At 43.3% G+C, this 27,444-nt stretch overlaps 1 protein-coding gene across 3 annotated transcripts in view; it reads right to left on the bottom strand.

The window, feature by feature from the left end:
- The window catches only part of TRIO (trio Rho guanine nucleotide exchange factor), a gene marked incomplete at its 5' end in the record, with an annotated part of 386,080 nt that overhangs the window by 237,144 nt on the left and 121,492 nt on the right, over window positions 1–27,444 (bottom strand). For all 3 annotated transcript variants that reach the window (XM_082621961.1, XM_082621962.1, XM_082621960.1), the window contains one exon: window positions 15,487–15,561. In XM_082621961.1, the coding sequence (XP_082478087.1) occupies window positions 15,487–15,561 (75 nt within the window). The remainder of the gene's footprint in view (window positions 1–15,486; window positions 15,562–27,444) is intronic.

A 27,444-nucleotide genomic window follows, 5' to 3' on the forward strand; every position in this document is an offset into this window, starting at 1 on the left:
TGTGGAACATCTCATACAGAACACCTACTGAATGCTGGCAGAAGACCTCAGACTTCCCAAAAGATATATACTTTCTTTTCCTTTTTCTCTTTTTGTGAGTGTGTATGTGTATGCTTCTTGGTGTGATTCTGTCTGCACAGCTTTGCTTTTACCATTTGTTGAGGGTTCTGTCTGTCCAGTTTTATTTTCTTTTTACTTTTTTTATTTTTAACAATTTTTTTAATTTTTTATCTTAAAAACTTTATTTTATTTTAGTTTTTTCTTTCTTTCTTTTTTTCTTTCTCCCTTTTCTTCTGAGCCGTGTGGCTGACAGGGTCTTGGTGCTCCAGCCGGGTGTCAAGTCTGAGTCTCTGAGGTGGGAGAGCCAAGTTAGGACATTGGTCCACCAGAGACCTCCGGGCTCCACATAACAGCAAATGGCGAAAGCTCTCCCGGAGATCTCCATCTCAACGCTAAGACCCAGCTCCACTCAACAACCAGCAAGCTACAGTGCTGGACACCCTATACCAAACAAATAGCAAGACAGGAACACAAACCCACCCATTAGCAGAGAGGCTGCCTAAAATCATAATAAGGTCACAGAAACCCCCAAACCACTAATGGACATGGTCCTGCTCACCAGAAAGACAAGATCTAGCCTCATCCACCAGAACACAGGCATTAGTCCCCTCCACCAGGAAGCCTACACAACCCACTGAACCAACCTCAGCCACTGGGGGCAGACACCAAAAACAATGGGAACTACGAACCTGCAGCCTGCAAAAACCAGACCCCAAACACAGTAAGTTAAGGAAAATGAGAAGACAGATAAATACAGAGCAGATGAAGCAGCAAGGTAAAAACCCAACAGACCAAACGAATGAAGAGGAAATAGGCAGTCTACCTGAAAAAGACTCCAGAGTAATGAGAGTAAAGATGATACAAATCTTGGAAACAGAATGGAAAAAAATACAAGAAACGTTTAACAAGGACTTAGAAGAACTAAAGAGCAAACAAACAATGATGAACAACACAATAAATGAAATTTAAAATTCTCTAGAAGGAATCAATAGCAGAATAACTGAGGCAGAATAACGGATAAGTGACCTGGAAGATAAAATAGTGGAAATAACTACCACAGAGCAGAATATAGAAAAAAGAATGAGAAGAATTGAAGACAGTCTCAGAGACCTAAACACTAAACGCACCAACGTGTGAATTATAGGGGTCCCAGAAAAAGAAGAGAAAAAGAAAGGGTCTGAGAAAGTATTTGAGGAGATTATAGTTGAAAACTTCCCTAACATGGGAAAGGAAATAGTCACCCAATTCCAGGAAGCACAGAGGATATCCAAACAGGATAAACCCTAGGAAAAACACACCAAGACACATATTAATCAAACTAACAAAAATTAAACACAAAGAAAAAATATTAAAAGCAGCAAGGGAAAAACAAAAAATAACATACAAAGGAATCCCCATAAGGTTATCAGCTGATTTTTCAGCAGAAACTCAGCAGGCCAGAAGGGAGTGGCAGGATAAAGTGATGAAAGAGAAAAACCTACAACCAAGATTACTCTACCCAGCAAGGATCTCATTAAGATTTGACAGAGAAATTAAAACCTTTACAGACAAGAAGAAGCTAAGAGAATTCAGCACCACCAAACCAGCTTTACAACAAAGGCTAAAGAAACTTCCCTAGGTGGGAAACACAAGAGAAGGAAAACACCCACAATAACAAACCCAAATCAATTAAGAAAATGGTAATGGGAACATACATATCGATAATTACCTTAAATGTAAATGAATTAAATGCTCCAACCAAAAGACACAGACTGGCTGAATGGATACAAAAACAAGACACGTATATATGCTGTCTACAAGAGAGGCAATTCAGACATAGGGACACAAACAGACTGAAAGTGAGGGGAAGGAAAAAGATATTCCATGCAAATGGAAATCAAAAGAAAGCTGGAGTGGCAATCCTCATATTAGAAAAAACAGATTTTAAAATAAAGACTATTACAAGAGACAAAGAAGGACATTACATAATGATCAAGGGATCAATCCAAGAAGAAGATATAACTGTAAATATTTATGCACCCAACATAGGAGCACCTCAATACTAAGGCAAATGCTAACAGCCATAAAAGGGGAAATAGACAGTAACACAATCATATTACAGGACTTTAACACCCACTTTCACCAATGGACAGATCATCCAAAATGAAAATATATAAGGAAACACAAGCTTTAAATGATACATTAAACATGATAGACTTAATTTATATTTATAGGACATTCCATCCGAAAACAACAGAATACACTTTCTTCTCAAGTGCTCATGGAACATTCTCCAGGATAGATCGTATCTTGGGTCACAAATCAAGCCTTGGTAAATTTAAGAAAATTGAAATTGTATCAGGTATCTTTTCTACCCACAACACTATGAGACTAGATATCAATTACAGGGAAAAATTGTGTAAAAAATATGAACACGTGGAGGCTAAACAATACACTACTAAATAACCAAGATATCACTGAGGAAATCAAAGAGGAAATCAAAAAATACCTAGAAACAAATGACAATGAAAACACGATGACCCAAAACATATGGGATGCAGAAAAAGCAGTTCTAAGAGGAAAGTTTATAACAATACAATCCTACCTCAAGAAACAAGAAACATCTCAAGAATAAACAACCTAAGCTTACACCTAAAACAATTAGAGAAAGAAGAAAACACAAAACCCAAAGTTACCAGAAGGGAAGAAATCAGAAAGATCAGATCAGAAATAAATGAAAAAGAAATGAAGGAAAACAATAGCAAAGATCCATAAATCTAAAAGCTGGTTCTTTGAGAAGATACACAAAATTGATAAACCATTAGCCAGACTCATCAAGAAAAAAAGGGAGAAGACTCAAATCAACTGAATTAGAAATGAAAAAGGAGAAGTAACAACTGACACTGCAGAAATACAAAAGATCATGAGAGATTACTACAAGCAACTCTATGCCAATAAAATGGACAACCTGGAAGAAATGGACAAAATCTAAGAAAAGCACAACCTTCAGAGACTGAACCAGGAAGAAATAGAAAATAAAAACAGACCAATCACAGGCACTGAAATTGAGACTGTGATAAAAAATCTTCCAACAAACAAAAGCCCAGGACCAGATGGCTTCACAGGCAAATCCTATCAAACATTTAGAGAAGAGCTAACACCCATCCTTCTCAAACTCTTCCAAAATATAGCAGAGGGAGGAACACTCCCAAACTCATTCTACGAGGCCACCATCACCCTGATACCAAAACCAGACAAAGATGTCACAAAGAAAGAAAACTACAGGCCAATATCACTGATGAACACAGATGCAAAAATCCTCAACAAAATACTAGCAAACAGAATCCAACAGCACATCAAAAGGATCATACACCATGATCAAGTGGGGTTTATTCCAGGAATGCAAGGATTCTTCAATATACGCAAATCAGTGTGATAAACCATATTAACAAATTGAAGGAGAAACACCATATGATCATCTCAATAGATGCAGAAAAAGCTTTCAACAAAATTCAACACTAATTTATGATAAAAACCCTCCAGAAAGTAAGCATAGAGGGAACTTACCTCAACATAATAAAGGCCATATATGACAAATCCACAGCCAACATTGTTCTCAATGGTGAAAAACTGAAACCATTTCCTCTAAGATCAAGAACAAGACAAGGTTGTCCACTCTCACCACTATTATTCAACACAGTTTTGAAAGTTTTAGCCACAGCAATCAGAGAAGAAAAAGAAATAACAGGAATCCAAATCGCCAAAGAAGAAGTAAAACTGTCACTGTTTGCAGATGACATGATACTATACATAGAGAATCCTAAAGATGCTACCAGAAAACTACTAGAGCTAATCAATGAATTTGGTAAAGTAGCAGGATACAAAATTAATGCACAGCAATCTCTTGCATTCCTATACACTAATGATGAAAACTCAGAAATAGAAATTAAGGAAATACTCCCATTTACCATTGCAACAAAAAGAAAAAAATACATAGGAATAAACCTACCTAAGGAGACAAAAGACCTGTATACAGAAAACTATAAGACACTGATGAAAGAAATTAAAGATGATACCAACAGATGGAGAGATATACCATGTTCTTGGATTGGAAGAAACAACACTGTGAAAATGACTCTACTACGCAAAGCAATCTACAGATTCAGTGCAATCCCTACCAAACTACCAATGGCATTTTTCACAGAACTAGAACAAAAAATTTCACAATTTGTATGGAAACACAAAAGACCCCGAATAGCCAAAGCCATCTTTAGAAAGAAAAACGAACCTGGAGGAATTAGGCTCCCGTGCTTCAGACTATACTACAAAGCTACAGCAATCAAGATAGTATGGTACAGGCACAGAAACAGAAATATAGATCAATGGAACACGATAGAAAGCCCAGAGATAAACCCACTCACATATGGTCTCCTTATCTTTGATAAAGGAGGCAGGAATGTACAGTGGAGAAAGGACAGCCTCTTCAATAAGTGGTGCTGGGAAAACTGGACAGCTACATGTAAGAAAATGAAATTAGAACACTCCCTAACACCATACGCAAAAATAAACTCAAACTGGATTAAAGACCTAAATGTAAGGCCAGACACTAACAAACTCTTAGAGGAAAACATAGGCAGAACACTCTATGACATAAATCACAGCAAGATCCTTTTGGACCCACCTCCTAGAGAAATGGAAACAAAAACAAAAATAAACAAATGGGACCTAATGAAACTTCAAAGCTTTTGCACAGCAAAGGAAACCATAAACAAGACGAAAGGACAACCCTCAGAATGGGAGTAAATATTTGCAAATGAAGCAACTGACAAAGGATTAATCTCCAAAATTTACAAGCAGCTCATGCAGCTCAATATCAAAAAAACAAACAATCCAAAAATGGGCAGAAGACCTAAATAGACATTTCTCCAAAGAAGATATACAGATTGCCATGAAAGGATGCACACATCACTAATCCTTAGAGAAATGCAAATCAAAACTACAATGAGGTATCACCTCACACAGGTCAGAATGGCCATCATCAAAAATCTACAAACAATAAATGCTGGAGAGGGTATGGAGAAAAGGGAACCCTCCTGCACTGTTGGTGGGAATGTAAACTGATACAGCCACTATGGAGAACAGTATGGAGATTCCTTAAAAAACTAAAAATAGAACTACCATATGACCGAGCAATCCCACTACTGGGCATATACCTTGAGAAAACCATAATTCAAAAAGAGTCATGGACCACAATGTTCAATGCAGCTCTACTTACAATAGCCAGGACATGGAAGCAACCTAAGTGTCCATCGACAGATGAATGGATAAAGAAGATGTGGCACATATATACAATGGAATATTACTCAGCCATAAAAAGAAACGAAACTGAGTTATTTGTAGTGAGGTGGATGGACCCAGAGTCTGTCATATAGAGTGAAGTAAGTTAGAAAGAGAAAAATAAATACCGTATGCTAACACACATATATGGAATCTAAAAAAGAAAAAAAAATGGCTCTGAGGAACCCAGGGGCAGGACAGGAATAAAGACACAGACATAGAGAATGGACTTGAGGACACGGGGAAGGGTAAGGGTAAGCTGGGACAAAGTGAGAGAGTGTCATGGACATATATACACTACCAAATGTAAAATAGATAGCTAGTGGGAAGCAGCCGCATAGCACAGGGAGATCAGCTCAGTGCTTTGTGACCACCTAGAGGGGTGGGATAGGGAGGGTGGGAGGGAGATGCAAGAGGGAGGAGATATGGGGATATATGCATATGTATAGCTGATTCACTTTGTTATAAAGCAGAAACTAACATACCATTGTAAAGCAAGTATTCTCAAAGATTAAAAAAATATATTATACATCAACATATTACAGAAAGGTGAGTTTTAAAAAATATAGTATGATATTTGTATTAAAACATTCACCTCACTTTTGGTAAAAAGAACAGCATCTCACATTTTTCTGGACCACCATTCTGAATATTTTAAATACAACATAATGTGTGGCTCATTAGGGAGACTAAATGCCCATGATCCCTGCTCGACTGTCCTCCCTCTGGGGTCATCGTATCTCATAACGCGAGCAAGGTGGGCTCCAGCATGGCTGTGAAAAGTAGAATCTAAAATCCGCCCACCTCAGACAGTCATGGGGGAGTCAATAGGTGTGCACGTGGCCATTCTGTTCACTCCAGGAGTGACGACAAGCTGCAGGTGTGTGCCGAAGTGCTGGCTGCCTCTGGAACTGCTCCACTGTCAGTGAGAGATGCCCCCGAGCTGATGGTGCTGATGAGGAGCCCCCAGGGAACTGCCCGCAAGCGCATCCACGAAACAGGCCCTCATTCATGTCCTAAAAAAAGCTTACCTAAACCTGAACTTGAATTTTAAGACAGAGGGGCAAAAAATAATTTTGTCTTTTTCCCATTCCCACAAGAGTTTCAGAAAACTCACCACAATAATTTTAGAACTTCATCAAAAATCACTTATGAGGGACTTCCCTGGTGGCACAGTGGTTAAGAATCGCCTGCCAGTGCAGGGGACATGGGTTCAACCCCTGGTCTGGGAAGATCCCACATGCCGTGGAGCAACTAAGCCTGTGCGCCACAACTATTGAGCCTGCGCTCTAGAGCCCACGAGCCACAACTACTGAAGCCTGTGAGCCACAACTGCTGAAGCCTGAAAGCCACAACTACTGAGCCTGCGCTCTAGAGCCTGCGAGCCACAACTACTGAAGCTCGCGTGCCTAGAGCCCACGTTCCGCAACAAGAGAAGCCACCGCAATGAGAAGCCCGCGCACCACAACGAAGAGTAGCCCCCGCTTGCCGCAACTAGAGAAAGCCTGCACGCAGGAACGAAGACCCAAAGCAACCAAATAAATAAATAAATAAAATAATTTTAAGAAAAAATCACTTGTGAAGTAAAGATGGCCTATTCTCCATTAAATAATTTAATAATTTCTTTTCACTTGCAAACCTCCCTGCATGGGGGTGCATCTTCCAATCTGTGGTGTGTCACAGTCAATGACAGGCAGGTGCCAATCATCCATATGAGGACCCTTCCCAGTGAGGTTTAAAAAAAAAATCTTAGAACCATTAGTATTAGTTCAGAAGAATATAGTCTCTGATCCTTAAGGAGCTTAAAAATCAACTCCACAGATGTCTGTTTATATTATATTCCCCAAGATTTAACTTGGTTGCCAATGTCACAGAAGGTACACAAATGAAAACACTGACCCAGTTATGAGGCAGAAAAGCCACAAGTTCACAGTTTCGGTTCCTCAACTAATAAAAACAATGATGCTGCAGCTCGTAAAAGCTTCATCTACTAGACACACACTCCTATGTGTCTGATGTCAACCCCCAGCCTGACAGTGAGGCGGGAGAGGACAGATGTCAGTCCCACTTTATAGACGGGAAACATAGCGCCTCAGTTCCTATGATGAAAAGAAAAGGGCAGGAAATCCATTTCCTGCACCTACCAATGTCACAGGATATCTGCGTATGAGAGCGTTACAGCTTCTGGACCTCTACGTGTCTGGAACCAAAAACCAACAGCCCGTTAAGGATTACCTGCCTATCCAAATGCTGGGTTAGTCGAAAAACAAGGCAAAAAACGTGAAGTTTTTGTTCAGAATGACACTCTTCTCAATTCTTATAAAAACAGCATCCTCTCTGCCATTCCTCCTCACCCCACTACATTTTACTTCTATGAGGCACCTATCACCTTCTAGTAAACGATACACGTCACACATTCTTTCTGTTTGTCTCCCCACTAGAACGGAAGCCCCCAGAGGCAGGCATCTCTGTTCACTCACTGACATCTTATACCCTCTCAGGCTGGCACACAGGAGGTATTCAATAAATAGTCACTGAATGAACGGATTCTTCTTTTATATTCCAAACAAAGTTAATTAAAAATACCTACTATCAGGTATCAGGAAGTTAAAAATGGAAATGCCTGATGAACACTCCTATAGAAACGCAGATGCTAAATGAACTGAGGTTTATTTTAATGTCAGAAAGAGGCTGGAAAAGGTCTACATAATAGCTATATATGTCTGTGTGACACTTCTTTTCCTCATAAACCCAGTGATACTCATTTCCCTCTTATGAAAGGTAACTTCAGGGGACTTGGTCTCTTGAGCAGTGTGGCCCAGAATGACCACAGAAGCAGCCAGTTTCAGAGTCACCCCTGTTTCTTTAAATGAATTGATAAAAACTCACCTGTTACCCAAGTAGAAGAAACTTCTTCTTTCTTTCTTCTTTTTTAATTGAAGTATGGTGATTTACAATATTGAGAATAAACTTGTTTTGTAAGAAAGGCACTCTTACTTTGCGAAGTATAATGTAAATTTCAATGAACCGTATTGTTCTCTGCATGGTCCCCATCTGAATTTCCGGTTTCGAATACCATTGAAAACGGTTCTTCACTCCCCCTGAGGAACAGCAACTCACTAACCATGAAAAGAAAACTTTTCCAAAGCAAAGCTCTGAGAAAGTGCAGTTTGTGAAAGAGAAATTATGGCTACTGTCTATTAAGTCTGCTACGGACCAACAAAACTCTGGTAAGAGGGTGCCCACTGGGTCCCTGCTCGAGGCCAACAGAAGGCCAGCCCTGACCGTCACACGCTCACCGCCAGTACCTTGTCGCTGCCTAATCCTGGGAATCAGAAACTCGCTTACACACCGTCTCGAATGAAGACTCTAAGGGGACTCTGTACCCTGTGTGGAAGGAAGGTCTCTAGAGGCACCCGGCCCTCCAGTCAGTCACTACAGCCTCGGACTGTGCCAGATGCTAACTAGAACACACAAAATGAGTGGGAGGTCCCCCCTCCCTTCTCAAGAAACGTGGAATTTTCTGCAAAACTGAAACAAGAGCTAGGGTCAGTGGTCTCAACACTAACAGCAAACCTCTGGGCAATAAGACCCTATATTCCTGTCAATTCCCCCATTTACAAAGGTCAGTGTTCACCTTGCCCCAAAAAAGCTATTCTCAATGAGTTACCCAAATGCTCGTCAACAGACAGCTGACTGAATAAGCTATGGTGCATACGCAGCACAGTTATATACGACTGTAAAAGGGATGGCGAATCTCCGTTTGTCCTGCTACACACTGCTCTCTCTAGAATACTGTTTAAGAGGAAAGCAGAAAGGCAGAGAAAATGGTGCAAAGTACATCACTGTCCGGTCTGGGGGCGGCGGCGGCGGGGAGGTGAGAATCGGTGGAGGGACAGAGACAGAGAGTGCTTGTGTTTTAAAGGTATAAGAAATAAACCAAGACTAAAGAAGACGAAAGCAAAAAAGTTTACCTACTGGCGGGGGGAAGGTATAGGGTGGATGGGGCAAGGAGAGAAACTAGATTTCTTGGAGCACACCTTATCTTTTAACTTGTTTTTAGCTTTTAAACCTCAAATGATGTACACGTTACTTAGTACTGAAGCAAGATTAAGTGGTTGTTTTTTTAAGCCTTAAAAATAAATGTAAAGTAAAATAAGACAAATGATCCTGAGTTTCAGGTTGGGAAGAACTTGATCTACGTGGAAAGGAACTATTTTTTGTGACTTTAAAATACAGTAATAGGGCTGTACGTTCTTAGTGGTATGTACCCTTAGGACAACAAAACAACAGAAGTATTAAGTTACATTCGGTAGTCATACTGTGGTGATAACATCAGTATTACAATGTAAATAATTAGGTTGATGAGGGTAGGCACTAAGATTTTTAGCATAAGGAAAAGGAGATGCAAATATAAAATCCAAGAAAAATAAAATATCTGTAATTCTATATTTGAATTGGAAACTTTAGTATGAAGCCATGATATCTTTTCTCACTTAGAAAATGTATATATACAGATTTCCTAAATGTGTCCACTGAACAGGCTCAGAAACAGTGACCCACCCAGAACAGCAAGCTTCCCCAGTACCCTGCATCATTCCCCATGCAAAAGGACCAGGGCGCTTTAGAGAAATGGCTGACTGCAGATATGGAGCAGGAAACAGACAAGATGGGCCTGAAATATCTTGTAACATCAGCAGAGAGAGAAGCTGTAATACCGTGGTACTTGGATTCAGGAGCCCATCTGAAGAGGCTCCCACCGGCCAAAGGATGGGAACATTTTAACTTCGCAAGAGAAAAAGAAATGTACAGTGGGGGAATTCCCTGGCGGTCCAGTGGTTAGGACTCAGCACTTTCACTGCCTGGGTTCAATCCCTGGTCGGGGAACTAAGATCCCACAAGCCCTGCGGTGTGGCCGGAAAAAAAAACAACAGAAATGTACAATTGAAACACATCAAATATATTTAAAAATCATGAGCTCAAAATGACACTTAAAAAAAAACTCAATGGTTTTTTTTATTAGTCTGATATCACTAATGATCATTCTTCATTAGTCTGAAAACTAATAAAGGACAAGCATCAATCATTGTTCCTCCTTTCCTGTATGAACTGTGTTCTCAGGGAGACCAAGAAGCTGATTGGGACGTTTCTCTTTATGGAATACCCAAGTTGACAAATGAAGAACAAAGGATATAATTAGATTATCACTATTTTGTAACCCTAAGAAAATATTACATCGAAGCAATAATTATCGTAACGTCATAAGAGAGAGACAACCAGACTCTCCCAATAAAACTCCCAGTAGAACTACCCAACACTACCCATTAAAATTTTCTGCCTATTTCCCTGCAAAACCAAGCGTCAAGATCCAGCTCTTAGTTCACAGGAAACACGGGGCAAGGGGAACATGTGACATGACCCCCCCCCCAGGGACGCAACCAGCAAAATGTAGGGAAATCTACAGGAAAACACCGTTTCCTCATTTAATAAACATACAGGAGTGACACAGAAAGAATGAGGAGAAGGAGGAAGCTGAAGATTAAAAGATGCATCAGACACATCAACCAAGTGCAGTATACATTCTGTAAAAACAAATTACGAGACAAACGGAAACATGAATACTGATTAACGTTTTATATATCAAAGTTATTATTCATTTTTATGTCTATTAATGGTATATTGAGGTTTTTTTAAAGCTTTTCAAGGAATATAGATGAAACAAGATTATTGAGGTGACCCATGGATTCATGGCAGTTTTCTATACTATTCTCTCTCCTCTTGGATGTTGAAATGTTCCATGATAAAAAGTTAAGGGAGGGCTTCCCTGGTGGCGCAGTGGTTGAGAGCCCGCCTGCCGATGCAGGGGACACGGGTTCATGCCCCAGTCCGGGAAGATCCCACATGCTGTGGAGCGGCTGGGCCCGTGAGCCATGGCCGCTGAGCCTGCATGTCCGGAGCCTGTGCTCCACAATGGGAGAGGCCACAACAGTGAGAGGCCCGCATACCACAAAAAAAAAAAAAAAAAAAAAAAAGTTAAGGGAAAAAAGGTGTTCTTAATTCTGGTGGCTGCCTGTGAGTTTTTTCAAGGCCCAGACCAAACCCTAGTGGCACAGGAGCCACATGAAGTGGTTGACATTATATACATACACATACATATATATATATAACGTACACACACGCACAACATTAAATATATAATACACTGACTATGTATACCATAAACATACCTACTTTTATAGATATAACATTAAACATACACTACAGGACACTTCTTTTACTGCCCCTCCTCTGATGTCATGCATGAGGTTAGATACGTCACTCACCTCATTCAAAAGGACTACTTTTTAGGGTACCCGGAGATGAGACAGGATCAGAAATACTGAAGCTCAAAGAGTCCACACTGGTTTCTTAGAGATCTTGAGCTAACAGGCATCTCACAGAATCGCTGATCCCCTGGCCTGCTTTTTCAAAGCCCTGGCTATTCCACTTAGACTTAATTTACTAAAAGCCACTCACATGGAGAGCTTTTACAAAGTTACCATAATAAATACCCCTGATATTTATTAAAATGGGGTCAGGGCAAAAAAGTAGATTGGCAATTGCCAGAGCTGAGGGGTGGAGGAATCAGGGACTGGGTATGGGGCTCTCTGGGGGCTGATCAAAGTGTTCTGGGATCAGGACAGTCAGTGGTGATGCTTCCACAACCTTGCGAACACACTAAAATCTACTAGGTTGTACACTTTTAAAAGGTAGATTTAAAAAATAAATAAATTTTTTTGGGCTTCCCTGGTGGCGCAGTGGTTGAGAGTCCGCCTGCTGATGCAGGGGACACGGGTTCGTGCCCCGGTCTGGGAAGATCCCACATGCCGCGGAGCGGCTGGGCCCGTGAGCCATGGCCGCTGAGCCTGCGCTTCCGGAGCCTGTGCTCTGCAACGGGAGAGACCACAACAGTGAGAGGCCCGCGTACCCCCCCAAAAAAATAAAATAAAATAAATAATAAATAAAATTTTAAAATAAATTAAAAATAAAAGGTGGATTTATGGTATGTGAATTATATCTCAAGAAAAAAGAAAAAACAGGATCAGAGGTTAAAATGTTTCAAAAGTTTACTCCTTCATTGAAATAAAAAAAAATTTACCACATAGGTAATCAATTTGTTTTTAATTTAATGTTTTTTTCCTTTTCCCTTCCTAAACAAGATAGCAGCAAGCCTAAGGCAATCAGCAAGGACCTCATGCTACTTTAACTGGCCAATTCTGGCCACAGATTAGGAAATACTATGAAACTGTGGTGGCCCCTACTAACTGCATTTTGCTAACATAGCTGGTAGAAGTCCTACCATCTCTAAAGATGGTTCTGGACTGATTTGCTGCAATGCAAAACCTCCCTCCCCACTTAAAGACATCCAACTTTAATTAACCCTGCAGAATTTAAGGTTTTAGCAAAGATTCATGATAAACTCTGAAAGAATGATTTTACTGGATTAGTTGAAAGAGAAATAGTTTAGTGTTGACAGTAACTTACATAGAAACACCATCTATTAATATATTCTGTATTAAATGCTTAAGAACAGAGTGAATATGTACATGTACACACTGCTATATTTAAAATAAATAACCAACAAGGACCTACTATATAGCACAGGGAATGCTGTTCAATATTCTGTAATAACCTAAACGGGAAAAGAATTTGAAAAATAGATACATGTATATGTATAACTGAATCACTTTGCTGTACACCTGAAACTAACACAACATTGTTAATCAACTATGCTCCACTACTTTTTTTTTTTCTTTTCCTGCGGTACACGGGCCTCTCACTGCTGTGGCCTCTCCCATTGCGGAGCACAGGCTCCGGACGCGCAGGCTCAGCGGCCATGGCTCACGGGCCCAGCCACTCCGCGGCATGTGGGATCTTCCCGGACCGGGGCACGAACCCGTGTCCCCTGCATCGGCAGGCGGACTCTCAACCACCGCGCCACCAGGGAAGCCCTCCACTATTGTTTTTAAAAAAAGAGCGAGTACATATAACAATCATCACTCAGTCTTCTACTGTTCTTCGCTTACCCATCACCACAAGCATAATAAGAGAAGAAAGTGCAGTGACGAGGTTTAGGAACAAAAGAAGGGACCAAAGCAGCAGGTGCCCTCATCACAGAGCCAAACTTTAAAACAGGACACTGATGAACGTGCGAGATCAGCTTTCTTTAAGCCTTTCTTACGAAAGAAAGCCTGTAATATTTTAAAGTAGAGTCTTTCACTTTAAAATCCACCTGTTAACTAGTCAGGAGGCTCACGAAACTGGTATGAGTCCATATTTTGCAGTTTGTCAGTAAATGATTAGAAAGGAGCAAATGCTAATTTGAAAACAGTGTATTAGGAGCCAGGAGGGCCTTTTTTCCCCTTACATTTCTTTACTATGTTTTTCCAACAATCTAAAGCACCTTCTCCTTTTCATGAAGTTAGTCTTCTATTAAGCTCTCAAAGTCACTTTGAATTAGATTTACTTCAGCAAAATCATCAAACAGTGGTCAACAGGAACCAAGAAACACTACTGGACACAAAGCAAGATGAGACTAGCGAAAGGGCCACAGGAAGCTGCAGCCTAAATATATACCCGTCCCACATGCGTAAAGGACACACAGAACGCATAAAAGCAGCTAGCAGTGTCACAAATTTAAATAAAATGTGTTCAAGAGGAGACATGAGATCAGCACAGCATGCCTGTTTGTGAAAGATAAAAATTTATCAAGGGAAACACATCCAGGAAGACTGTCTAAAAGCACGTGACAGTCTACAGATTTACTTCCTGCTATAACACAGCAGAAAACTCCTGCAGACCTTTGTTCTGTAACAAGTGAACTGGTGCTAAAAAGATGATACCCAATGGCTGTTCTGTTCATGTAGGAAGGAACCCCCGAGGAGACAGCCAGAAAAGCCCCAAAGCTGACCCTCTGTGTGCAGAGGAGAGGGCAGGTGAGTGCCCCAGAGCCTGGGAGACCGGTCCAGTCTGTCCCCATGCTGCAGAAGGGCCAGGAGTTAAGTGGAGGACCAGCTGGCAGAGACCATCAGGGCTTTCCAGGTCCATGACATGGGTTCTAGGAATTCCAGGACCACAGCGCCAGAAAGAGAGGCAAGGAATTCAGGACACACCTACATATGGTCTCATTGCCACCACTTCTGCTGAGATGGTGGGTGTATACCCTGAGAAAACAGTAATTCAAAAAGACACATGTACCCCAGTGTTCACTGCAGCACTATTGACAATGGCCAGGACAGGGAAGCAACCTAAGTGTCCCTCGACACAGGAATGGATAAAGAAGATGTGGTACATGTCTATAATGGATTATTACTCAGCCATAAAAAGAAATGAAATGGGGTCATTTGTAGAGATATGGATGGACCCAGAGTCTGTCATACAGAGTGAAGTAAGTCAGAAAGAGAAAAACAAATATTGTAATATTAACGCATATATGTGGAATCTAGAAAAATGGTACAGTTGAACCTATTTCCAGGGCAGGAATAGAAATGCAGACATAGAGAACGGACATGTGGACATGGGGGAAAGAGGAGGGTGGGATGAATTGGGAGATTAGGTTTGACATATATATACTACCGTATGTAAAACAAGTAGCTAGTGGGAACCTGCGGCACAGCACAGGGAGCTCAGCTCGGTGTTCTGTGATGACCTAGACGGGTGGGATGCAGTGGGGGAGGGGGTATATGTATACGTAGAGCTGATTCACTTCACTGTACAGCAGAAACTAACACAACATTGTAAAGCAATTATACTCCAATTAAAAAAAAATCAGTTTTTTTACTTAACTGACTGGGGCAAAACAGCCAAATGTTTGTTGAATGACAGACACGAACATATTTTAATCACCGAGGCTATCTGACCTATGATGTGCCTGCCAGCTAGAAGAAAACTCTTTGGGCACTAATTTCTCAGGACAACACTACAAAAATAAAGCAGTTAAAAATCCATCGAAATGCCAATGCTTTTACGTTGTGACAGGTGGGCTAGTTTATAGTTTAGTATTTCAGACTCTGACATTGTATCAAAGCACTCAGAAGGAACAATAGAGCAGATTAGAAAGTTAAACTTTACCTGAAAGGTATGCAACTTTTTCCTTTAAAATTGGCAAAACATCCATAGCTTTCATTTCATCGTTTTTTCGAAACCCTGAAATACATAAGGAGAAAATAAAATTACTGGGTTGCTTGAGTGTCATTTAATTTCCTAACCACCCTATCTCAATGCCAACACAGCTGCTTTCTTCACACCCATTAAATCAACTTGAGAAATATCATCATTTGAAAACATCTGAATTCTATGAAGGAAAGTCTCTGATCACAGGATTACCTTCTATTTCAATGTGGAAAAATGATTTGCAGACCCAGACCCAGAGGCTCCCATACCAAGCAGGCTCTCCATCATTTCTGGTTTTAAAGAAAGGTTTGGTCCCAAAATGACGGGATATGAAATCAGTCCAGATTGTTTCAAAAATCTTCATTTTAATTCCACAGATTTAACACAAACACTGGCAAATAAAGCAGCAACATGGTTGTTTAAAAACTGCGATTCATGCCACACTCAAACCTCTAGGGGGAGCTCAGAGCCTCATCCTATCTCCGAATCCAGTTAAACATAAACAGCGTCACGGAGGAGAGCAGGATTATAAACAGCTGGGGACTGGCCACAGCTCCCACTTGGCGCTGTCCTTCCAGGCTTTCTGGGTCAGGCGACCCCGGAGGAATGTCACTGGCGAACGTGGTAAGATGGCCTGGTGTCACCCGCTTCACTGGGTGGCCCAGGTCCCTCTCCTCACACCAAACCAACTCTCCCCACGCCCCGACCATCTAGAAGACCAAGTGGAAACAGTGTGGCAAGGAAGCACGCAGCGGGCACTTTAGGCCAGGCCAGCACCCATCTCCGCAAAGGGAACTCTGGCAGCCCAAACACGACCGGCCCAGCTCTCCAGGGCGAATGCCCACATGGGACTTTGGGGTCAGAAATGTTCATACTGGTAATAACGCCTCGGCATTTTTCTCTTGGAGGTCTCTACCAGGGGAAATCAGGTTCAGGATGTTGGCCATACTCATCAAAACCAGTAACTATCATTCACGGCAGAGCAATCTCTAGAAAGAATTAAAGAGAGCTGCCCATCCCTATTTTCCTGTTTGTTTTTGCCAAAGTAGTACAAGGAAAGGATCCAAAAATGTGAGTTTGGTAATAAATAAGCAATGCAAGGCATAGACCTGGAATTAGCAGCAAAAAAAGTGCTCTAGGTACGTGATTGGAGCTTCCACTTCTCCTGAGCCTGAGCAGTTCCTGTGGACCAGCCCCGCCACAGATTAAACCTACAAAAATCGACTGTCTCAAGGCACAGGAGAGTGACCAAAAGCAGGGAGAGACACCAGGAAAAAGGAAGTGACTTTATAACGGCTTTCAGCCTGAGGGCAGGGCCCAGCCTAAGCCACCTGGAGCTGCTAAAACAAGTCGGGACACAGCTAAGGGCAACGTCAGCAGCTGTAATCACGAGAAGAAATCGTGCAAAAGAGAGGGGAGCCCCAAATTCTGTACATAAACTTGGCACAAACCTCTGGCTGTCCCCCGAGCTTGCATGTTCAGGGCAAGCTCCAAGTAGCCCCAGCTCCGAGCTAAGGCTAAGGACCTGACCCGAGGCTGGAGTGGCTGCCCACTGCAGGGTCCAGCCTGCTGAATCAAGTACCCAAACAGCAGCAAAACCAGCACGTTTTGGAGGAATCCAACAGAATCTAGTCTCTGCAACGTATCATTCACAGAAACAAAGAAGGCGTAGATTAATAACAAGCCTGTCCACAGGATACCTACACATGTACAAAGAACCCAGTTTAACAGGATCTAACCATGACACTGACGATCACCAGAGACTTCTGTGCAAAGACCACAGCCAAACACATCCTGACGAGGACCCTGAGGTCCAAGGGCTTAGCGGCACTACCCAGCTGGTTGTGAAATGGCTCAACACAGAACGCAGGCCTCCAGATCACCAGGCCATCTTGCTTTCCAATATACCATGCCTTATGCTGGCAACCCACCAAGCTTTTAGAACAGTGGCTATTTATAAAAGGCAAAACAAGAGCCAAGGGCTCTGCAATTTCATCCTTAAGGTTCCTTCAAAACTCTTGAATGGATGCAGTGTCGTCTCAGCAAATCATTGCCTGTCATTGGGTAATTCACTGCATGTGTCTACAAAGATTGATGACATCCCAGTTCCAACCGAGGCGGACATGGATGGCCGCGGGGCAAATGCAAAGAGGAATCAGGCACCACAGTGGCCTTGGCAGAGACAAACTCATAAACACCTAGAGAGCAAGGCACAGGATGGAAAGTTCTGTAAGCAGCACGAACGGACCCAAGCAATGAGGAGCCAGATCAAGTAACCAGAATACTAGGAAGGAGGAAGCCGTAGCTGTGGACCCCCATCTACCGGGATGTGAAAAGGGGATCCCCTTCCACCGCTACCAGACAAGAAAACGCACGCTTCCTACCGCCCCCCCCCCATAGCCCGTGTGCACACGTGCCCCGGCCGGGACACAGCAGAGCCCGCAGAGAGCTGCCACTACCACCGCGGTCCTGGATTCCCACACTACAGAAGCAGGAGCTGCCTCTCACACAACCCTCGACAAGGAGAATGTCCCCATTCCAGTTCGGGGACCTCAAGAGAGGCCTGTGTGACTTACGGAATTCCGAAGCATTCTTGACAATTCCCACCGACTCTGAACTACATCTGTTTATTAATAACCTTGATGCAGTGAATGATGCCAGTTAGAGCTGCCATGTTCCAGGTCACCCCACAGGAAGAATATCATACTGATATGAAAACAAAGTGAAGAAAAAAACAAAACTGACAATGACGATCTCCCCTAAATTAAGTAAGACTCAACAGGTTTTCCAGAAGAAGAAAGACACATGAATCAATGGCTAAACTGGTGTGAAAATGTGTTTAACTTCTATTATGATATATGTACATGTCTGAACATAGACTAGAATATAAATTCTAAATAGTTTTACCGTAATATTTTTGTTGAATGCGGCACAGAAAAAAAGAGATGCTGGTTTTATTAAAATTGACAATGAAAACGTCTAAAACATGAAAGAAAATAGACAAACAAAGAAAGAAAGAAACATAAAACTAACCACACAAAGAAACTGAGTTTGTGGCTATTATTAGACGCTCACCTAAGTACTGTTTAACCTCGTTTCCATTTTTAAAAGACACACCCAACAGGCAAAGGACTGAGGAAGCCTGTACACATACTGAAGCTAGATTAACTATATCACGTAACTTTCAATAAGAAGCAAGAAGAACTCAGCCATGAAATGGCCTCAGATCAAATGGCAGATTCTGCTCCATGCCCTGAAGAGCTATTTATGAAAACAGAGTGCATGACTACAAAACATTGCAAATAAATGGCTTCTGTGCTATTCCAGTGATTCTAGATTACACGACAGACAGGACGACAACCACTGTGCTGCTTCCTCGTACATTAAAGGGTCTGGCTGTGGGTCCCACACTTTGGAACTAAAGGACACACTCAGCAACTACCCTCAAAACACACACCTGTCCTCCCACACTCATGGAGAGGGGAAGGACTGGCAGATGCCATCTCGGAGTGACACTCGTGAGACCCCAGACCTCATCAGTGCCACAGCCAGGAAGTCATCAGTACTTTACTTCTAAGTGCCACCAAACTTAATAGGTGGCACAGAAAGAATTTCAGTAAAACTAGGAGAGAAGGGGCAAAAAAAGAAGAGCAATGTGAAAGGCAATAACTATATAACAGAGGTAAATGGCCAAAGTCAGAGGACATGTATTTGTACCCATTTCGTCAATTATATACTTTTTTATTTTTTTTGCGGTACGCAGGCCTCTCACTGTTGTGGCCTCTCCCATTGCGGAGCACAGGCTCCGGACGCGCAGGCTCAGCGGCCATGGCTCACGGGCCCAGGCGCTCCGCGGCATGTGGGATCTTCCCGGACCGGGGCACGAACCCGCGCCCCGTGCATTGGCAGGCGGACTCTCAACCACTGCACCACCAGGGAAGCCCCAATTATATACTTTTAAAAATACACAGGCCTATACTGAAGTGTGCAGAGGGACTGGATACTTGTTACGATTTAAAGTACATTTTGCTGAGACAAAGAAGCCACTGTGAATTTTAATGAAATGCTAGCTTCAGGGGACAGTGAACAGAGCATGGCATGCAGTCAGCCGAGGCTCATCCAGCTCCTTCGTAGGTGCAAAGGGTTGTGTCCCAGGGGAGTCCTAAAAGGAAGTCAACAACTGCTCTTTTAAACCAAATCTGAAAAAAATGTTCACATAACATTTGCCATTACTCTAGATCTTGATGTTAATATTTGTTGAACGCTACTGAGAGAAAAGGGTTTGGGTTAACAATCTGATTTTATCATTGTTAACACAAACATGCAGTTAGTGGCTGATTTTCCTTCCTCCTTCCTGATTTCAGTCAACACAAATAACCCCTTTACCTAAAGCAATCACATTTGAATATTTAGAGGTTTTAACATATTCATTTAAAAATATCTCAAACCCCAGGTTCAGCATGATATGACTTGCCAAAATTGATTCTGTTACCACTTTTCAAATTGCTATTTGGTTCAGTGACCCGTCAGCCTGAGGTACATTTCAACCCCCTGCTCCCAAATCATCCACATTTCCTGAAGTGACTCACATTACGTTGCCCATCAAGAGGACAGTTTTTCTCTCTCTTCCTCTAAATCTGCCTGCTAGCCAGAGGACGGGTCTGTTTTGTTCCCTGCTGTGTCCCAGCTGCCTAGGACAGGGCAGGCACAGGGTGGTCAATAAACATGGGTTGGCTGAATGAATGAATGAACGAACGAACTAAGACATGCACATACTTCTCCAGCTTCTTGCCCGAAACCCCCATGCAAGCCTCTCAATGTTCCTGAGCACTTCCTGTTTCCTGTTTAACCTGTAAGCTCAGTATTGCTCAGATGGCCTACAGTATGACTTATATTTATAACGAGGAAAATTAACCTCTCTGCCCTAAGAGAAAACATTCCACAAGTTATTCAACAATGTAAAATCTTTTAGTTGAATCAATGGTCTGAAACTTCAACTATCTAATACCCCACTGGTCAGATCAATCTCTCGTTTGTCACCCCTCGACCCTATAAGGAGGTGCTGTATTGTTACTGCTGACAAATACCTTTTGAAGCGAGTCACTGCTGACCAGAATGCTCCCGCACTTGGTCATTTCCTTGCTATCAGATTTTTTAAAAACAACAAACAGATAAGGAACAACCACCCCCAAGTTTTTTTTTATTTACGAAGTAAAAAAGCACCACAGAAATATTTTTACAATGAGCAAAAAGCTTTTATGCAGCACATTATCCCAGCAGTCATTTTTCCATAGCTGGTTTCAAAAGAAATTAAGATGAAACAAATCAAATGAGTTTTTAAATGAACCAAATTTAAAAAATTCTAAACCAAAACACAGGTTAATTATTTCCCCCATATTTCTCTCAGGACTACCGGCAGATACTAGCTATTTGAAATTTTACATAATCCTCATTAAACAAGTCAATTTTTTTTTAAGTATTGAATAAAAACAGTGTTTGTTAGAAGAAAAAAAAAGTCATTTCTTCACCATTTGAGCTGAACCAGATGAACTGGCACCTTGTTCTGAACAGTCCGCCTCACCTCCTGCACTGGGATTTGTCCTTAAAAGACAATCCACAAGGCAAACTGTGCAGCTCATCCGTTTTCAGAGGTCTCATTTGCCGGTCAGCTATCTTACGTTAGTATTTACTAAACGGGAAGACTGAAAGTGAGAGAGACTGAACAAATTCCCATCCTTCCAAAGACACAGGTTGTAGCAGTAATAAACGATGTGGTAATAAAGAAAGCAGCGTTCTGAAAGAACAAAGAAAAGCAACATTAAGTAGTAGGCTGGAGGGTCACTATTAGTACGGAGTCTTGGTGGTAATTACCGAATTTTGCTCATTAGTTTATTTAGGGGAAACGCGCGCGCATGCACCCCACAGCACAAAGAGCAGGGGGCTAAGCCTCTCCATCGGCGGCGGCGCGCACGCGCAGATGGAGGTGACGTCACCCTTTCCAGGCAGGCCGTCCGCAGTTCCGACTCCCGGACCTTTCTCTGCAGTGCCTGCGGGATTAGTCACGGATCGCTGGGAGCGGCAGCGCGCGCGGCACAATGTCTGCGCTATCAAGGCTTTTAGCTGGGCAAGCATTGAGACCAGTGTTGCGTAGGGAGGAAGCATTTTCTCTAGCCCGGATCCTCTCTGAAAATGTTTTTTTTTTGGGGGGGGGAGATATAAGGTTATAAATCAAGTGGTGTACTGTGTCTTCTTTCCTAATACATGAAAAAATCAAAACATAATGCAATGCTTATATTATTTTTACATAAATATGTAACTACAGTCCATACTTATAAAATGCATATAAAATAAATTAAGTAATTATATCAAGAATATAAACATGTTCACAGGCCACCACACAGGAATATGGATGGGGTTTCATAGTGCAGCATTATAATTTCCACTTATTTCCTTTATGGTTATAATAACTGTCAGACTGGTTGATTTATTCCTTCATATAATTTTAGAAGCAATAGCCTATAACATCATACCTTGCAGAAAGAAAAAGCAACGTAAGTTGTCTGATTCAAGGCAGTTTAAGGGCATTTCAACTTGAAATAGCTCTGGCTTTTAATGTCTTGAGCGAAAAACACAGAAGACAAACCAAAATAACCAAAAAAAACAAAAACAAAACCATAGCAAGAATATTTTTAACTATTGCATATTTTACTGTAATGAAACAATCTGTAGAATTTTTAACATTTGATGACTTAATTACATAGTAACTGTGTTAGAGGTTAATTAAAAAGCATAAGGAATAGACCAATGGAAGGAAATATTCCAATAGTCAAAAAAAGGAGGAATATTGTAAAAGGTAGTTCTATAATCTCATAAATCTAAAAAGAACCATGTGCCGAGATGTGCTGTTCATCTTTGCATCCCCAGGGACCAGCACAGGGCCATGCGTAGAGAAACCTTATCCTTGTGTTTGTCTAACGCCAAGAGAAAGAAGACATCTGTCTGTGCTTGTGCCTGTACTGCCTGTCAGGAGATGCCTCTGGGGAAAGCTCAGCCAGGCTGTACCCTGAGACCTATCACTCACCCTAAACTACACACACACACTTTGATTCATATGGTTCTGTGTGCTGACAGACTGCAAATAAGGTTTGCTTTACATAAGAAGTAGCCTCTCAGGAAAGCTGTTTTAAAACTTACTTTGCAGGACTTCCCTGGTGGCACAGTGGTTAAGAATCTGTCTGCCAATGCAGAGGACACAGGTTCGATCTCTGGTCTGGGAAGATTCCACATGCCGCAGAGCAACTAAGCCTGTGAACCACAACTACTGAGCCCACGTGCCCCAACTACTGAAGCCCACGCACCTAGAGCCCGTGCTCCGCAACAAGAGAAGCCACCGCAATGAGAAGCCCGCGCACCGCAACAAAGAGTAGCCCCTGCTCGCCGCAACTAGAGAAAGCCCGCGCACAGCAACGAAGACCCACCGCAGCCAAAAAAAAAAAGCAAAAAAACAAAAAAAAAATTAGTTTGTACCAAATGAATAACAGTGACACAACTGTACAGCAATCAACCAAAACTGACTGCTAAAAGAAAACTTGTTTAATCATTACATCAAACAGTCCATAAATGGTAGCACCCTTACCCTCTACCAAATAAGAAAAGAAAAAATTCTAATACCCATGTATATTTTTTTAAATGCACATCACAATCAAACTCTATAAAAGGCTTTGGAAAATAAAGCTATAATTATAACTCTACTCTTTCCCTTTATATAAATATCTTTTTGATTATTACATACAGAAAGGCTTTCAATTACAGAGAAGTGGTATAAATTGACGGTATTAAAACTCTCAGTGTACACTGATTTGCTCTGATTTGGGGGTGATATGAACATCAAGTGCAATCTAGGGGCCTTGTTGAACCCAGTGTGTTTGGCAAAGCAGCAGGAGTGGTCAGTTCTGTACAGTGCAGACACACAGTATGGAAAAACCAGGGCCAGAGGGATCAAAGTAAGAGATGTCCTATAAGACGTAGGATTCTTGCCGGGGGGCAGGGGGGGAGTTGATTATGGTTGGTCTTGGCTGCCGAGCAGGAGACTGACTGTCATCACTGGAGCCATGAGGGGTCATGAACTGGGCACCTGCATGCCTACAGTACAGGCTTCTCCACCAAACGTCTAACCCCGAACTCACCCGCATCCCCCCAGACCTGCCCCCCACTGTGTGGGTCTCAGCGCAGCACCTGGTCCCACAAACCACCCACCCACAACCGAACCAAGAACCCAGGCTGCCCCCTGCCCCTCACCGTCTTCCCTTGCACTCCTGCAGACTCCAGGGGCACCGTGTCCACTGGCCAGCAACACCCTCGTGTACATGACTGCAACAGTCTCCTAATGGACATTCACGATTCCCTCTGATCCATCCTGCCGCTCTCTCCTAAACATCCACCTCACAGTTTCACTCCCCTGAAATTCACCACTGGCTTCTCTGTGCCCTCGAATAAAGCTCGAACTCCCTGATGTAGCACAAAGCCCCTCAAGACCTGACGTCCACTTACCCCTGTGGCCTCACTAGTTCCCCCCCGACTCAGTACCCTCTCCCCACACCCACTCCAGGAATTCTAATCACCTGCAGGGAACACACGTCCTCGCTCACGGCTGAACTGCCACGCACACTGCTCCCTGCCAGCCGGAAACACCCCCCGCACCTCCCAACACGCACGTACACGCGTGAACACGCACACGCACGCACTCTTCACCCTCCCAGCTCCTCCAGAAAGACGCGGATCAGACCCAGCCCATCTGTGAAGCCTTGCGGACCCCCCCCCCCGTGCTGGATCAGATGTCCCATCCTGCACTCCGACAGCACCCCGAACCCTTATCACACTGCACGGTTACAATTACCTAAACACCCATCAGTGCGCCCCACGATAAGGGAAGCCCCTCGAGGGATGGGACGGTCCTACATCTCACTGCCTAGCAGAGTGCTATGGTCACAGTAAGGGCTCCATCCCCAGCTAGGTAACCCCCGAGGCTCAGAGCGCTTCAAGCAGTTGGAAATTTTAAGTGGCAGCTGACAACCCGCAGCTCTGAGCCGAGTATCCGTCTCATCCCAGACAGTCAGCAACCGCTCCGAAGCGGTCAACTTGCTCCAAACGCTCATTTGAGGAGGCTGCGGTGACGCGTGAGTCCTTCATCTAATACATAAAATTACATTTACATATTCTTCGTTCAGATTTTTAAGTAGGAAAAGTTTGACTCTGGGATTTTCGCAATGTAATTAAAAAGTTATTTGCTGGGCTTCCCTGGTGGCGCAGTGGGTGAGAGTCCGCCTGCCGATGCAGGGGACGCGGGTTCGTGCCCCGGTCCGGGAAGATCCCACATGCCGCGGAGCGGCTGGGCCCGTGAGCCATGGCCGCTGAGCCTGCGCGTCCGGAGCCTGTGCTCCGCAACGGGAGAGGCCACAGCGGTGAGAGGCCCGCGTACCACCAAAAAAAAAAAAAAAAGTTATTTGCTGCCCAGCCACACACACACACAAATTATTTATGAAAAGCTTCTGTGGTGGAAGAACATTGAGCGGCTTTGAGTTCCACAGACCATGTACTGGCCCCTAGATAGTTAAGATGCATACCTAAGGAAAAATTTCAGTGAGCCCTGACTCCTGCATCCTCCCACACACAGAAAAACAGTGCAATCATTAACTTCAGATGTCCGTTCTTTGTAATTAGCAGTAATCTTTTTATGCTTGACCACATGTTCTTCCAGCAAAGAAGTTCAGCTGTATCCTGGCTCCCCCCTTCCCTCTTCGGAGCAGATCCTCAGAGCCATCTGAGGGGCTGTCTCCTGGGCTACAGTCCTCAGTGAGGTCACTGAATAAAACAAACTCACTGCTCTCACTCTGTGTTCTGTTTCAGTCAACACCACGTCCTCAACCACCAAGAGGAATACAAGACTCTAGGGAAGTGGTTTCTAAGTAGGAAACAGGGGTCTTGCGGCCCCGCCCCTTTACACCCAGGATTGTCTTCACCCAAGAATTCCGAGTTACACCAAAGTGCTTTAATTAGGAGATTCTGTAAACAGAGTAGACGTGGGGGAAGCAGCAAGCCAAGTGAACCCCATACAACTCAAAACTGAACCTGAAGGACTGAAGTTATTTCCATTTGGATTTAATTTCAACATAAACTCACTAGAAAGATATGGAAGAACTTTCTATCAGCTGGTCCCTCTGATGAAGCTCAGAACTGTGTTTTTCATCACCTGGCATTCATATAGGACATATTTACACACGGTGTTCTCTCAAGCCCTAGAAATGTTCCCCCTGAATGGCGTGCTCCTGATTTTAAGAAGCTTACAATCTAAAACAAAATAAAACACCCATTAGACCAAATAGTGGCCTTAACCATGTGTACGTAACAAGCAAAGTCTGATGGACAAATAAATATGCCTTACAAATATAGGTACTGTTATTTATAAAAAAAAGATGTAGATGCTATTGTGATTAAGTACACAAAGCCATCTCAAAGTATTACTTTTGTCACTGAAATTTTGTATCAATCACTGGCACTAAAACTAAGTCCCTGACATAGAAAAGGATGCTCCAGACCATTCTGAAAAGGTTGGAAACCCTTGCTATAGGGATTAAAACCACAAAGCACAGAAGTGAATAATACTATAACATGTTTACAGAGTAATACTGTGATTGCTTTAATCATGAGAAGGAGGGCGGAGTCAAGAAGGCAGTGTGGGAAGACTCAGAGTTGGCATCTCCCCACAACTAGGGCGCCTGCAAGATGTGGGTGGGGGACCCTCACGCCCCAGGAGATGGGAAGCACCCCCCCAAGAGAACCAGTAGGATGTGGGGGAACTGAGGAGGGAGGAAAAGTGGAGGCCAGACAGGACTGGCGCCCCTGAGGGATGGCTGAGAGGAGGGGAGGGATGCCTTCCCAAGCCTGGAGGGACCCGCGGGGGCTGGGATCAGGGGGGAGCGGGCCCAGCGTTTCCCCTGCCCAATCGGCCAGGGAAGTCCACCTGGCTCTCAGGTTGGATCCTATGCCCTTAGAGGTCCCCTCCAGGCTGGGGTGGTCCTGGGGGCATAGGAGGGAGGCTGGGGAGATGAAGAGAGGCAGGCGGGAGGGGCCCTCCGGGACTGAAGGTGCAGGACAGGAGCAGAGGGCGTTTGCGCTGCCCACTCGGGTCCGGGGAGCCTGCTGAGCTCCCAGGCCGATCCCACACTCTCCAAAGCCCCCTGCAGGGAGCATGGGCCCTGGAGACGAAGGAGGGAGGCCAGCAAGATCAGGAGAGGCTGCTGGGAAGGGATTGGAGGAGCAGGAGAGGAGCGGAGGGTGTCTGTCCCGCCCACCTGAGCCCAGGAAGCCTGCTGGGCTCCCAGGTGTGGAGGCACACCTGGGCCCCTTCTACTCTGTAGACCCTAAGCCCCGCCCACCCCCACCACCTTTTCCAGCCCTGTGGGTCATAAGCATAGGCCCCGCCCACCAGCCAAACCTCAGCCCTGCTTAGATGCCACCCTCCACAGCCAAGACCTTTTCCACCTTTCTTTTTTTTTTTTCCTCCTTCCTCCTCTTTGTTACTACTGTAATTCTGTTCTACCTTCTGGTTGTTGTTTCATCTATATTTTTATTTTTATTTTTTTTTCTAACATAGCTGTTACTTTCCTAGTCTAATTTTATTATTTACTTTGTTACTGTTCTCCTTTTTTTTTTTTTTCTGCCCCAGGTGGCTTGAGGGATCTTGGTTCACGAACCGGGGGTCAGGCCAAAGCTCCTGCGATGGGAGGTGCGAGTCCGAACCACTGGACTAACAGAGAACCTCAGATCCCAGGGAATATTCACTGGAGTGAAGTCTCCCGGAGTTCCTCATCTCAGCACCAAGACCCAGCTCTACCCAACAGCCTAGAAACTCCAGTG

The sequence above is a fragment of the Mesoplodon mirus genome, assembly GCF_964341445.2.
Source record: "Mesoplodon mirus genome assembly, chromosome: 5".
NCBI lineage: Eukaryota > Metazoa > Chordata > Mammalia > Artiodactyla > Ziphiidae > Mesoplodon > Mesoplodon mirus.